Genomic DNA, 15,020 nt, shown 5'->3' with positions numbered 1-15,020 from the left:
ATGACAGATAAGACAGGACCCAAAGACCCCTCCTGCAAAGCCCATGGATGGACACCTCATAGTTCTCATTTAGTGTTTTATTGGAGAGGGTCAACACAGAAAGAGACTACATAATTGTACTGTTAGGTTTTTCTCATGTTCATCTTTAAGGGGGAAGGGTGTGGTGAATGGAGAAAGCTGATGTGTCCATGCTGGAGCTCAAGATCTCTGAGAGCATCAAAGGGAGACTAGATCACAATGACACAAATGCTAAAATCTGTGAAATGTAGGGGCTTCTGTCCTCGAACAGTCAGGAAGTCACTGCTCCTGGGTACCCCAGGAGATGTAGTCGGGCCTGGTGGCAGCATGATACTCGTCAATGAGCTGCTGCACAATCTCCCTCGATGTGTCCAGCTCATCGAAGTTCTCCTTGAAGATGTCCTCCTTTCGGAACTGCTCCAGGAAGGCCTCTCGCTTCCGAAGTTTATCATACTGGTGGCATGTGCTCTCAAACAGCTGGGATAGGAAGTGGTAGAGAAAGGGGCATAGAGAGATAAGTGGACAGCATGATCTGGGAGGTTGGTGAGGATGGAACTGAAGTTATTTTGTTCTCCCTTCTCCCATAATTTAGGAAGCAGTACCTGACACATTCAGGGTGAGGGAGGGGAGGGGAGAAGGGCAGCTTGAAACAGACTCATGGGAGGAAACACGGGTATGGGCAGGGGGAGAGGGCTAGATTAGACTCACAGAGCTGATGCTGGTGTGGTTGGCCATCATGAGTCCACTGACTCGATGGGCAGATGGCAGATAAGGTGACTTCCGAGATAGTGCCACCTGGATGCTTGCTGGGCCCCAAGGGATAAAGTTGGCTAACTTTCGTTCCCGGATCCTTTGTAGGCTTTTGTGTACCTAAGGCATAAATGGGGGAGAATCAAGGTATGAGGGAGGTACTTTCAACTGCTGGTCTCAGCCCTTGAATATCCCAAAGGTCCTGAGACTCTTCCTTAACTCTATGCAGTATCAGGTTGGGGGGGGGGGTTTAGGTGGGGGAAATTACCCACCTGGGTGGGGTCCACCTCTCCCTGGATGATGTTGAGGATGGCAATGTAGCAGTGGTTGGTCTGGCGATCCCTGCCAGTGGACACCATCACATTCTTGGGCTGTAGCAGCCTACGCATCACATCTAGCACTGTTGTCTTCCTCACACTGGCCACCTGAAAGATGAGGCTATAAGGGACCATCCTAGGAAAACATGGGGCTGGCCAGGAAAAGTCTAGTACAGTCTGTACAAAGCTACATACAGAGTTCCTGTGACCTGCCCCAACCCTCTCCCCCCCAGGCCCAGCCCAGAATACATATCTAGTGGTAGGAGACCCAGACCTCGGAATTGGGAATGTGGACTCAATCAGAACCCAATGTCTTCAATTTGTCTAGTGGCTCAGTATTAGTGAATAATATCAGAGGCAGCTACGTATCATAGCAGATAGAACATTGGACCTGGTGTCAGGAAGACCTGGGTTCAAATTAAGCTTCCGTCACTTACTAGCTGAGTGACCCATGGCAAGTCATTTAACCTCTCTTTCTCAACTGTAAAATTGGGATAATAATAGTACCTACCTCCCAGGGTTGTAAGAATCAAATGAGATATTTATAAAGTATTTAGCACAGATCCTTAATAAGTGCCGATTTCCTTCCTAATAATACTGTAGGATAATAGATTTAGAGTTGAAATCTTCACTTTACAGCTGAGAAAACTGGGGCCCATTATGGTTAAAAGACTTGCCCAATATTACACAGATACTAAGTAACAGAGGCAAGATTTGAACCCAAGTGTTTTTTCTACTGTACCTCGGATATCCAGGGGACAGCCATCTACTGGGGCTAGACTACCTACGGTTGGCGCTGTAGGCCAGGAATGGGGGTCAGGCATATGGAAAAGATTCAGTTCTCCTCAGCCCAAGGTCTGAGACTCAAAAACTAGAAGGGAAAAGACAAACTCCAGTGTAGCCCTTCTGCCTGCCAAGAAGGAAAAAGGTGGAAGGGATGGGAAGAGAGAGAGACAGAGAATCACACACTTTATTCCAAGCTTTGAGCCCTTAGTCTCTGGGGTCTGCTCCCAGAGGCAGGGGTCAGGGCACACAGCAGGGAGAACAGCAGGGGTCAGGCCCATTCAATCTCTGCCTACTGGGCAATAATCCTGACCTAGGTGGGGAGGATGGGATCTAGAGGGGAAGGGGACTCAAGAGCAAGGGCAACTGCTTACAGATTGGTCAGTGGTGAGTGGGGTGTAGCCAGTCATGAGGAAGTGGAGCCTGGGTGTGGGGATAAGGGAGGCGATGAGGCCGATGAGGTCATTATTCATGTAGCCAGGGTAGCGGAGGGTGGTGGTGCTGGCCGACATGATGGTGGACACCTGTGGCCATAGACAAGGAAGGAAGGAAGGAAGGAAGGAAGGAAGGAAGGAAGGAAGGAAGGAAGGAAGGAAGGAAGGAAGGAAGGAAGGAAGGAAGGAAGGAAGGAAGGAAGGAAGGAAGGAGAGAGGAAGAGAAGGAGAGAGGGAGGGAGGGAGGGAAGGAAGGAAGGAAGGAGGGAGGGAAGAAGGGAGAGAGGGAAGGAAGGAGAGAAGGAAGGAGGGAAGGAAGGAGGGAAGGAAGGAGAGAGGGAAGGAAGGAAGGAGGGAAGGAAGGAGGGAAGGAAGGAAGGAAGGAGGGAAGGAAGGAAGGAGGGAAGGAAGGAAGGAGAGAGGGAAGGAAGGAAGGAAGAATTGATTAAGCATTTACTAGGTACCAGGCACTCTACTAAGTGCAGGGGGTGGGGGAAAGGAGGGAGCAAAAATTAAAATAGTCCCTGCCTTCAGGGAGCTTACATTCTAAAGGGGGAAGACAACACCAAAGTCAGCTGAAGGGGAGGTGGAGCAGTTCATGGTTTTGATGTCTGGAAAGTCAGAAGCAGATCCTCCAGAGAAATGGAAAGTTGCAGCACTGGCCACAAACCATAAAGGACCCTAGCATCATCCCACAACTTGGAACAATTGAAACCAAGCAGATTTATGTAGGTGGGTGGAGGAGAGGGCTCACCAGCTGGTTGATCTGGGAGAAGGATGGGTTCTGGATGTGAAGTCTGTCTGTAGCAATTCGATTCAGGGCTGTGTTGTCCAGAACCACCTGAGGAGGGGTGGAGATCAAAGGAAAGTCAGCTTTGCTTGAAGAATGGGCTAAATCTCCCCAACTTGCCAGAAAACATGTTGATCTCTTCCACAGTGGCAATGGAGAAGGCTCACTGAAAACTATCATTTCTTCAGTAGTATCCAACTCTTCATGACTCCATTTGGGTTCTTCTTGGCAAAAGTACTGGAATGCTTTACCATTTTCTTCTCCAGATCATTTTACAGATGAGGAAACTGAGGCAAACAGAGTTAAGTGACTTGCCCAGGGTCACACAGCTCGTAAAAGTCTGAGGCTGGATTTGAACTCAGGAAGTTGAGTGTTCCTGACTCCAGGTCCAGTGCTCTATCCACTGGATATATACTTGTATATATCCTTTACTGTTGCATTATGCCTCCCACATGAGATTTTAAGCTTTTTATGGGCAAGGGGAGTGAGGGTGGGGATTTGAATCTTATACTTCTACCCCATCCTGCTCCCAGAATGTCCAAGATGCTAAGCATTCAGTGAGTGCTCAATAAATATTTTTTGATTCAGTGACTGAGGGGTGGGCAGCTGACTCAGTAGATAGGATAAATTGATTTTGTATAGGCATGGGAGGGCCCTGGCTTCTCTCCCCCCAGGCTCACCACACAATCTGCATTCTGTGTCAGTCTCTTGAGGGTTAGCAGTGAGTTATAGGGCTGCACGACCACATCACTCATCTCATCCTGATTGGGAAATACCGAGTATGTCTGCACCAGCTTCTTGGGGTATCTGGGAGGTAGTGGTGCAGAACAGACTTAATACAGATGTATCTACATATTAAGAGGAGAGGGGTTAAGGGAGGGCAGAAATAAGTGCTCCAAAACCCTGGAAAAGCGGAGAAGAAATCACCCACCCCTCCTAGAGAGTCTGTTCTCAGGGAATTCCTGGGGTACAGCCCAACCTTCTGTTGTTAACCTCAACTCCCCTACCAGGAAAGGGGAGAGATATTCCTTTATTCCAAGATAAAGCTGGCATGTGCCAGCCCCCATGGTCACTCAATGAAAAAGGGGTTTGGTTGTCTCTCCACCAAGCTACCCAGAAAAGGACAAGATGCATCCTTACATATACTCACCTGTCATTCAGCCTTTCTAGGAGGTAAGAGCCCAAACCAGAGCCAGTTCCACCAGCAATGGAGTGACACAGCACAAAACCCTGGATGCAGAGGGAGGGGAGAGATGATCATCTTCTGTGTAAAAAATGAAGGGGACCCCTAAATCATGGTCCTTCCCAAAGCTTCTTGGCCTCATGCCCAAACACAATACTGTTTCTAGAAGGCATCAGCACCTCAGGAACATAGCCCTGTTTCTTTTTCTTTCTTTCTTTCTTTTTTTTTGGCTAGGCAATGGGGTTAAGTGACTTGCTCAGGATCACACAGCTAGTGTTATGTGTCTGAGGCCAGATTTGAACTCAGGTCTTCCTGAATCCAGGGCTGGTGCTCTATCCACTGCACCACCTAGCTGCCCCCCTGTTTCTAACCCTACCCAGTGAAGTAGGAAAGGTTTAGAGAATCAAAAAAGTTTCTGGGGGTCTCAAGAAAGACCCTTCGAGTCAAGAGATGATACCATTGGGTGTTGCCCTTTCCTCCCAAGCATATCATGTTGTTATGCTTCTACAAGGTTCTTTTGGGGTCCTTACCTCTAGGCTGTCACTGCCATCTGCCTCCCGGTCTATGATATCAAAGATGTCTTCATGAATCTTCTCCCCCTGTAGGGACATGGGGAAGGTCAAAGGCTTTCATTCACAGTATCCATCTTCAATTTCTCCTCACAGTACACAGAGCTCTTTCTTCAGACACAATTGATTTCCTTGTAACAAAAGCCTGAGCTGTTGATCCCAAGCAGGTGATGTTTATTGCAGAAAACTCCACCTTAGTCCCGGTCCCTCACACAGTGCTTCCATAGTACTATGTTTTCTGTAGGTCCAGCCAAACTCTCATTTGGTTTTTAAGTCCATCTGAGAAACCATGTGTTGGGTTCCCCCACCCCTAAATAGAGGTGTTACTAGGGGACATCTAGCTTTAGAGAGGAGGTATGAAAACATGGCCATGTATAACTTCCCTATGTGATCCTCCATCAGGTACCTGTGAGAAGCCACTGGCCCAGTTGTTACCAGCTCCTCCACCATGTTCAGACAGATAGATATTTTCAGGATTGTAGAGTTTGGCATAGGGAGAGTTGAGAATGGAGTGGATAACTCGGGGCTCCAGGTCCAGCAGCACAGCCCTTGGGATGTAATGCTCATCATCTGCCTGTCACAGAAAAACAAGACAAAAGAGACCCCCATCATCCAGGACCTGCCTAATCTCTATCCCTTCAATTCCCTTACAGCTCTGTTGTATGCCAGCTACTTTGGACCTCTTGTCCACCTAAAAGGCAGGCACTTTGCTTCCCTCTGGCCAGACACTGTCCTTTCCCCTTTCCTCTCTTATGCCCCTATGCCCACTAGATGCCCAGTTCTCTGTCCCAGTGCACTTGGCCGGGCACCTGATAGAAAAAGACATCCTTTCGGTCAGTGCCTTCAGTAGCAAATTCCTCCACGATGCCCTCCGGACTGATGCCATGCTCAGCGCAGAGCTGTTTCCAGAATTCGAACCCAACTGTGGGTATGACAGAACACCAATATTCCCTAAATGGGCCAATCCCACCTTTGGGCTATGATATAGGAACCCTGTGTCCTGATGGGACCAGTCACTTTCTCCTCCCTCTCCCCACCCCAGACTCCTACCAGGGCTGAGGCGGGATGCTAGTCCTGATGGGATCAGTCACAGCTCCAGGGCTGGGGAACAGGGCATTTGGGTCCTAATAGGATTAGTTACACTCTGGGGGCAAGGGGACAAGGCACCCGGATGCAGGAGGAATGGTTCCCCCCAGGCGTTCGGACTCGGGATTCTCGGGTGGGGGGGGTGGGGCAGATGGGATCGAGACCACTGACGGATGCTGCCTAGGAGGCTCCCAGGGACTTAGGGAGGACCCGACCGATTTCAAAGCGGGCTGGCGGTGGAAATCGGCTAGATGACCAAGGAGCCTGGCTCTCACTCTGGTTGCCGCACTGGCCCAGCTGCAAGGTGATGATCTCCCGCGGCATCCCTCCGTTTCTGGTCTGCCCGAGCCACCGCCCGCGGGGCTGCAGGCCAGCTGCTCGCCGGGCGCATGCGCCGAACCCAGCCGCCCCTCCAGCTGCCTCGTACTGGAAGCGGACGAGCTGGATGAGTTCGAGAGGCCAGGGGAAGACGCAAGGAGACTCACTGCGCATGTGTCAGCCTCTTTTCTCTCTTCCCCCTTTCCTCTCCCCCCATTCTTTCCCTTTCCTGTCTATGGTATATTTGGACCACACCGTAACTATCTCCTGGAAGAGCCAGAATCCACGCAGGCGCACTTAGGAGAGTGTGGCTTCAGGGTCGGCGCCTGCGCAGTAGCGATGGTGGGAATGCCTTGCAGGTGGCCGAGGCTGAAGAGCATTCAGGCCAGACTCTTAGGGTTCGCGGCTCCTACCGGGTAGGTGTAGACGGAGGGACGGAGGTGGAGCCATCGGTACTTGGGGAGGGGGAGGGGGTGGAAGACCTCGAGCCTGGCCTGCCCCAGGGCGTGCGCACCCCTTGAGCTCTGCCCTATCCCTCGGCTCATCGTCTGGGTTCTCTAACCCGGAGCCCAGCTAGACCAAGTCCTGTGTTTTACAGATGGGGAAACTGAGACCCAGGCAGCACAAGTGACCCTCCCCCATCAAGGGCCAAGCATTATAACAGTAATTTCCAAAAGGAAATGTTGTTGGGGATTTCTGCAGCAGAATTAAAGCACTTCAAAAAAAAAGTTAGGATTTCAAAAAAGTTAGCATCGGAACTCAGGTCCGTGGAGTTTGTCAGGTGGATCAACTTCAGAAACGAATGGTTTTGTCAATGAAAATGACACAGTTGTAAATCAAATAGTGATAAAAGCAGGATTTTAAGTTAGTACCTGGAGTTTGTCAGGTGCATTTGCTTCAGAAACAAATCATTTTATCAATGAAAATGACACTATGGAAATTGCATTAAATTATAGATCAAATAATGATAGAGGCAGACTTTGAAATCAGGAGCCTGGAATTTGTCAGATGGATCAACTTCAAAAACACATAAGATTTTTATCAATGGAAATGGCACTGTAGAAGGTACATAACATCTGCATCTGTCTGCCTTGCCCTTGTGCCCTGAGAACCAGAGGACTTTCCCATCTTACTTGGAGCTGGAAACTGCAATATGTATTGTCACATACACCCCTTCCAGGACCCTCCCCCACTAGAATGTGAGCTACTTGAGAACAGAAGGCCCCTCTTTCCTTTCTATTTGTGTTCCCAGCATTTAGTGTTGGGCTTGGCACATTTTTGTACAGCACTTTTAAATTTAGAGAGAGCTTTCCATATGCTAGTCCTGTGCTATATGCTAGTCTATATGCTAATAAGCAATGCATGTATTATCCTCATTTTATCAGTAGAGAGACTGAGAGGTTAAATAACTGCCCCTTACATCGTCCCCTTATCGCCCCCTCCGTAAATTGATAACTACACCGCTTTGGAGGTTTTCCTCTCTTCTTCTTCCTCAGAGATGCAAGTAGAGTGGGCAGTGACATGTTCCAAAGCAAGGAATTTAGAGGGTGCTTATGGTATTTGCTGTTCTTCAGCAGCAGAGGAGCAATTGAACATAGGACCTAATTATCGAGAATAGTTAAAATAGGAAGCTACCAAATGGAAGGTTGGGATTTTATCCCACCCTCTTTCATGCTTTTTTGCAGTTTCTATATTACCAGCCTTGGTTTCAATTTTCAGCTGATCTGCAGAGACAGCATTATAGGATTAGAGTTACAAGGGTCCTTAAAGGTCACATAGTCCAACTCCTTCATTTTATAGACATGGCATTGAGACCAAGAGAGGTTAAATCAGTCAATAAACATTAAGCACCAGCTACATGCTTAGTAGCACATAGTGTACTAGAGTGTGTCGGCGCTGTGCTGAGGGCTGAGGATACAAAGAAAAAAAGTCAGTCCCTGCTTTCCAGGAGTCTATATTCCAATGGGGAGACTGTAAACAATGATGTAAAAATAAGCTCTCTCTCTTTCTCTCTTCCTGTACATGTATATATGTGTGTTCATATGTACACATACATATATATGTCTGTACACACACATAGATGACAAATTGGAAGGGACTAGGATTAAGGGGAAGCAGGAAAGAATTCCTTTAAAAGGTAGGATTTCAGCTAGGACTTGAAGGAAGCCAGGAGGCAGAGGTGAGGATGGAGAGCATTCCAGGCAGGAAGACAGACAGTAAAAATGCCCAGAGGTAAGATATGGGGTAAAGAGAGCTCTGAAGTGGTATGTTAATTAAATTTAGCAAACTCTTAAAAGTTTTTTCTCTTTTATTATGAACTTGACACATGTCAATAAAAATGATCATTTCTCTATACAAAGAACAGAAAAGGTTTATATATGAAACTGTGGGTCTGTATTTTTTAAGCATATAATAAATTGTAGCTTCAAAACTATCCTGTTTGTTTTGGTTACTTTCTGAACTTCCTCATATACTTTCTTCTAAGTATTATTACACTGTTTCAAATGATCTGTTTTTTCTTCTATTGGAATCACAACCTCAAAAAAAGCCTTCCTTTGTAGCAAATAAGGATGTCTGAAAATGGATGTCTTGTTCTGCACATTCTAATCCAGCACTTCTTTGTCACAAGAAGAGAAACATTAAATTTTGGTCTTTTGGAGTTGTGGTTGTTCATTGCATTAATCAGAGTTCTTAAGTCTTTCAAAGGTATTTTCCCTTACAGTGTTGTAGTCATATAACAACTGCTACTTTTCTCTTTAGAGTCCTAGGGGAGGGTCTTAAGGAATATCTTTCTAATTGTTCTCCTGGTTCTGCTCATCTTCCTCTATGTCAGGTCCTAACAGTCTTTCCAGCTTTGTCTGAGCCCATCCCTTTAGTAATTTCTTGTACCATAGTATTCCGTTACATTCATATATCATAATTTGTTTAACCATTGCCCAATTGATGCCCCCTTCCCTGTTTCTAGGTCTTTTCTACATCAAAAAAGTACTGCTATGGATATTTTTGTACATATGAGACCTTTTCTTCTTTCTTTTATCTCTTGCCTAGTCATTGGGTCAAAGGGTATGAAGAGTTTAGTAACTTTTTGGGTATTGTTCCAAATTGCTTTCCAGAATGGCTGGACTGATTTATAGCTCCAGCAACAGAGCATTTGAGTACCTATTCTCCCAAGACCTTCTAACTGCCTTTTTCTTTTTTGTCGTCTTTACCAATCTAATAGATGTGAAGTGCAGCCTCAGAATTGTTTTATTTGCATATCTTATATTATTAGTGACTTGGAGCATTTTTTCATATGGTTGTTGATAGCTTGCCTTTCATTTTTTGAAAACTGCCTGTTCATATCATTTGACCACTTTATCTATTGCGAGATTGCTCTTATTCTTATATACAAACATTTATTAAGCCCCAGGTATGTGCAAGAAAGGCATGGTGCTGGGCATTGGGAATACAAAGATGAATTGAGACATTACCAACCCAAAGGAAGATTATGTAATTTATATATTTCTCTTTGATTTATGTGTGTGTGTGTGTGTGTGTATATATATATATATATACATATATATATAATGTATATGTGATTTAATTATATAATTTGGTGTGAGTAGATAAAGTTTCACTGTTTTCCTTTTAAAATAATCCACAAAAGGGGCAGCTAGGTGGCATAGTAGATAGAGCACTGGTCCTGGAGTCAGGAGAACCTGACTGCAAATCCAACCTCAAACACTTAACACTTACTAGCTGTGTGACTCTGGGCAAGTCATTTAACCCTAATTCCCTCACCAAAAATTAAAAAAAAAATTCACAAAAGAATGACTGAAGGAGGCAGCAAAAGCTAGATGACTGCTTGTCACTTGTGTTACAGAAGGCATTCTTGTTCAGGTACAGGTTGGACTAGATGGCCTCTGAAATCCCTTCCAACATGAAATGCTATGTTTTCTCTCCCAGAATCCTCTGGTTCACTTTGAACTTTATTGTCTTTTTCTCATAATAGTAACAACTCAGATTTGTATAGCACTTTTCAGTTTGTAAGGGGTTTTCCCTATGCCAGCCCTGTGAGGTAAGCAATGTATATATTATCCTCATTACAGATAGTGAGACTGAGAGTTTAAGTAACTGCTCCTTACATCTTCTCCTTATCTTCTTGTCCTTAAGATCATAACTTTTCCCTGCTCTAAGAAGACTAGAAATATTTTTAGTTACAGTTTACAGGCAAAAAAATTTTAAGTAAAATCATGCTGTTTATCATCGTATCCATTTCATCTGCTGCCTGCCATTTGTAAGGTACCGGGGAATACAAAGAAGATGAAAAAGTGTCCTTGTCCTCAAGGATTTTACATTCTACTTGGAAAGGGAAGGACATAAAACACACAAACAGGTGTGTGTATATGTGTGTGGGTGTGTGTGAATGATAATTTGAATACAAAGAGAGAATTCTAACGACTAGGAACAGTAAAGGTTTACCATACCAAGTGGTTTGTTAGTTAAACCTTGAAAGAAACAAGGGATTCTAAAAAACAGAAGTAAAAAAGTTCATTCTTGTCAGGAGGCACAGCCTATATAAAAATATTGAGGTTGAGGGGACAATTTGACTAGAATAAAGGATGAGTGAAGGAGGGTTATGCTCAGCAAGCCTAAAAAGGCAAAGCCAAGCTGGTGGGACATAGTAGATCTAGGGCTGGACTTACAAGTCAGAAAATTCTGAGTTCATTTGCACAAACAAAGCCAATGCAACTAAGATTAGAAGGAAGGTAGAAAATTGGGAAAGAATTTTTACAACCAGTCTTTCTGATAAAGGCCTCATTTCTAGAATATATAGAGAATTAAGAGAGATTTATAAGAACACAAGCCATTCCCCAATTGATAAATGGTCAAAGGATATGAACAGACAGTTCTCAGATGAAGAAATTAAAGCCATCTATAGTCATATAAAAAAATGCTCTAAATCGTTATTGATTAGAGAAATGCAAATCAAAACAACTCTGAGGTACCACATCACACCTATCAGATTGGCCAACATGACAAAACAGGAAAATGATAAATGTTGGAGAGGATGTGGGAAAATTGGAACACTAATACATTGTTGGTGGAGTTGTGAAACGATCCAACCGTTTTGGAGAGCAATTTGGAACTATGCCCAAAGGGCTACAAAAATGTGCATACCCTTTGATCCAGCAATAGCACTTCTAGGGCTATATCCCAAAGAGATCAAACAAATGGGAAAAGGACCCATATGTACAAAAATATACATAGCAGCTCTTTTTGTGGTGGCAAAGAATTGGAAATTGAGAGGATGCCCATCAATTGGGGGATGGCTGAGCAAGTTGTGGTATATGAATGTAATGGAATACTATTGTGCTGTAAGAAATGATGAACAGGCTAACTTCAGAAAAACCTGGAAAGACTTATATGGCCTGATGCTGAGTGAAGTGAGCAGAACCAAGAGGACTTTGTACAGAATAACAGCCACGTTATGCAATGACTAAGACTGTTAAACTGAACCTTTCTCAGCATTATGAGGATCTAAGACATTTCCAGAGGCCTCGGGATGGATAATGCTGTTCATATTCAAAGAAAGAACTATGGAAGTCGAATCCCTATCACTTATTTTTACCTTCTGTTGAGTTTTGTTTCCTCTTTCTGATGGTTCCTCGTATTGGTTTTAATTTTTACTTACAATTTCACTAATGTGAAAATATGTTTTATGGGTATGTAAATGTAAAGCCTATATCAGATTGTGTGCCGTCTTGGGGAAGGTGGGGGGGGAGGAAAAGGGAGAAAAATTTTCAACTCAAAAGCATATGGAAAAAATAAAAAATTTTAAATTTAAAAAAAAAAAGAAAATTCTGAGTTCAAATCCTAACTCAGATGCTAGATGTGTGACCCTGGGTAGGTCATTCTACCTCTTTGGGCCTTAGTTTCCTCATATGTTAAGTGGGGATAATAATAGTGCCTATCATCAAAGGATTATTGTGAGGATCAAATGAGATTATATAAATGAATAATGCATTTTATTAAGCACTTACTATGTGCAAAGCTTATATATATATATATATACATATATATATATGTAAAACTTTGCAAACCTTAAAGTACTACATAAATGCTTATTATTATTATATTAGATAATAGGAAGTCATTGAAGGTGTTTAGTCATTGAATAGCAGGAGAGATGTGGTCAAACTTCTATGGAAGATGAAAGAAGAGAGACTGGAAATCAGAAGTCTAATTAGGAGACAGTTGTAATCGTCCAGTTTAGAGACCTGGCCTAGGTGTGAGGAGAGAAGGAATTGGATAGGAGAGATTTTGTGGAGGTAGAATTGACAAGGCTTGGCAAATTACTGGATACAGAGGTTGAGAGAGAGGGGTGGGTCAATGATGCCTCCCAAGATTTTGAGTCTGTATCATTTGGAAGGGTAATGATGCCCTTTGACAAACAGAGATGTCAGGAGAAGCTAGGGGGGTGAAAGATAACAAATTCTCTTTTGAAAGTGTTACTTTTCAGGTGCCTATAGGATATCTACTTAGGAGACGCTTAACAAGTGACTCCCTATTGCTGAAAGGATGAAATAGGATCTTAGATTTAGAGCTGGAAGGGACTTTAAAGGTCCCCCTCATTTTACTGAGGAGGAAACTGAAGCCCAAAGGAGGTAAGGGACCTGCCCAGGCTGGCAGGATTTGAACCCAGGTATTCCTGCCTCCAAGTGTAGTGCTATATCTGATACACTAGGCTTACTCTTACTTTTCCTCTTTTTGGATTAAAGTCCTTTACACTCTGGTTCTAGTCTGCCTTTCCAGGCTTAGTGTGCCTTACTTCTTTTCATAAATTCCCCATTGCACCTAAACTGTCTTACATGCCATACACAGCATTCTCCTTCTTGTCTCTGAAGCTTTACTCAGGTTATCATCCCTTGTGTCTGGAATGTACTGCCTTCTCACCTTGACCTCTTAGAATTCCTGGCTTCTTTCAGCTCAAATGCCACCTTCTTCAAGTGGCCTTGCCAGTTGTTAAGATCCTCCTCTCCCTGTTGTTACTTTGTATTTACTTTGTATATGTAGCCCATACTTTCAACCTACTCTGCCAACCTTTATTTGCACTGGTTAGACAGGACCCTAGAAGATAGATACTCTCAGGCTTCCAGGAGACCCTGAAGGGTTGAAGGGGAGGTATTTTTCTAATCCTTTTACCTAGGAGCCCCTATATGTGCTTCCTTCATTGATTATTAGTTGATATCTATTAGCTAGATCTAACAATTCAGTCATCAAGTCTATGCAGTTGATTTTCAAATCTATTTGTCCAGCTCTAAATTCCCTGCTGACCTCCAGTCACACATCTCTATCAACTGGGGATCTCAAACTGGACATCCCATAGGCATCTTAAACTCAAATTGTCCAAAACTGAACTCATTATCTTTCCCCCAAACTCTCCCCACTTCTAACTTCCCTATTACTGTAGAGGGTACCACCAGCCCCCAGGCTCACAATCAAGGGGTCATACTCAGCTCCTCACTCTCTCTCACCTCCCACATGCAATCTCTTGCCAAGGCCTGTCTCTTTAACTTTTGTAACATCTCTCTCATATGCCCTTCTCTCCTCTGGCACTGCCACCACTCTGATCTTGGCCCTCATCACCTTATACCTGGATTGTTGCAATATGGTTGATTTCCCTGTCTCAAGTCTCTCCCCACTCCAGTCCATCCTTCTTTCAGCTGTTGAACTGATCTACCTAAAGTGCAGGTCTCACCATGTCACCTCCCTCTCACGTGCGCGCACGCGCGCACACACACACAAACTCCAGTGGCTCCCAGTTCTCCTTTTCTTTTTATAAGAAATGTTCATGTCTGTCAAGTCATAATAAAAAAGAACATGGCAGCAGGTAGAGGTGCTGTTGTCACAATTGTTTACATTCTATCAGCTGTGGTGAACCTGTCAGTTGCCTTAATTGATCCCATTTAAATGGAACAGAGGTCAGGTTAGCTCCCACTATGGAGTCAAAGAGAATTATTGCTGGGTAATCTCTGAAGAAACAAAATATGTTTGGTGTTTTGGAAATTTCTCAACAACTTATTTAAAAATCTATAAAACATAAACTGCTTGTCACTCTGCTCTGTACATTGAATTTTGAAATCAGTGTTTTGGTGAAATTGAATAGAACAAATAATTCAGAGTTCAGTGAACTGTCTCATCTTGATATGTTGTGATTCCCTTCACTTATTACCATGGGTGTGACTATTGAATTATTTGGTAGTCTGCTTGGAGTGAATACTCATTGCTCTTCTGACAGAGGTCTTGTTCTGACTAATATCAAGTTAGACTTTACCTTTGTCATGTAAGCCAGTAGTATCAAACTCAGATAGAGATGGGGGCTACCAAACCAGGTTTCCTGTAAGAGTATATTGACTTAGAAAACCACATATTAACATTGTCTATGTTTTATTACATTTTTATTTATTTTATTAAATATTTCTCAATTACATTTTTATCTAGTTCAGGATACACTAGGAGGTTTTGTGTTTGACGCTTCTAACTTAAGCCCTTTAGGCTTCTGTCTGCTTGTTTCTAAAATCTGGGCATTAGTTGGAGTAAATGATCTCTGAGGCCCCTTCCAGATCTAAAACTCTATGATGAAATTTTTTAAATAATTTATTTATTTATTTTTAGTTTTCAAATTCACTTCCATAAGATTTTGAGTTTTAAATTTTCTCCCCCTTCCTCTCCTCCCCACTCCCCAAGTTAGCATGCAATTTGATATAGCCTCTACTTATACATTCATAT

General features: G+C 43.7%; 1 protein-coding gene across 4 annotated transcripts; it reads right to left on the bottom strand.

Moving 5' to 3' along the window:
• Positions 1-62: 62 nt before the first annotated feature.
• Positions 63-6,534, bottom strand: LOC110198396 (tubulin gamma-1 chain-like). Of its 4 annotated transcripts, none has more exons than XM_020972654.2 (11): positions 6,146-6,530; positions 5,654-5,766; positions 5,251-5,418; positions 4,806-4,874; positions 4,243-4,322; positions 3,773-3,899; positions 3,057-3,143; positions 2,243-2,392; positions 1,041-1,193; positions 727-888; positions 63-495 (listed from the first exon to the last, which is right to left on the bottom strand). In XM_020972654.2, exons 1-11 carry the CDS (start codon positions 6,420-6,422, stop codon positions 298-300), a joined length of 1,584 nt encoding a protein of 527 aa, XP_020828313.1. In that variant the 5' UTR covers positions 6,423-6,530; the 3' UTR covers positions 63-297. The 4 variants fall into 4 exon arrangements, with proteins under 4 accessions (XP_020828313.1, XP_020828314.1, XP_020828315.1 ...); XM_020972655.2 differs by having other exon boundaries at positions 6,206-6,529; XM_020972656.2 differs by lacking the exon at positions 2,243-2,392 and having other exon boundaries at positions 6,146-6,534.
• Positions 6,535-15,020: the final 8,486 nt, after the last annotated feature.

Source organism: Phascolarctos cinereus, unplaced genomic scaffold (assembly GCF_003287225.1).
Source record: "Phascolarctos cinereus isolate Bilbo 61053 unplaced genomic scaffold, phaCin_HiC Scaffold_5;HRSCAF=322, whole genome shotgun sequence".
NCBI classification, from domain to species: domain Eukaryota; kingdom Metazoa; phylum Chordata; class Mammalia; order Diprotodontia; family Phascolarctidae; genus Phascolarctos; species Phascolarctos cinereus.
Note: the sequence above shows the minus strand (reverse complement) of the source record. Positions and strands in the feature narration are given on the sequence as shown.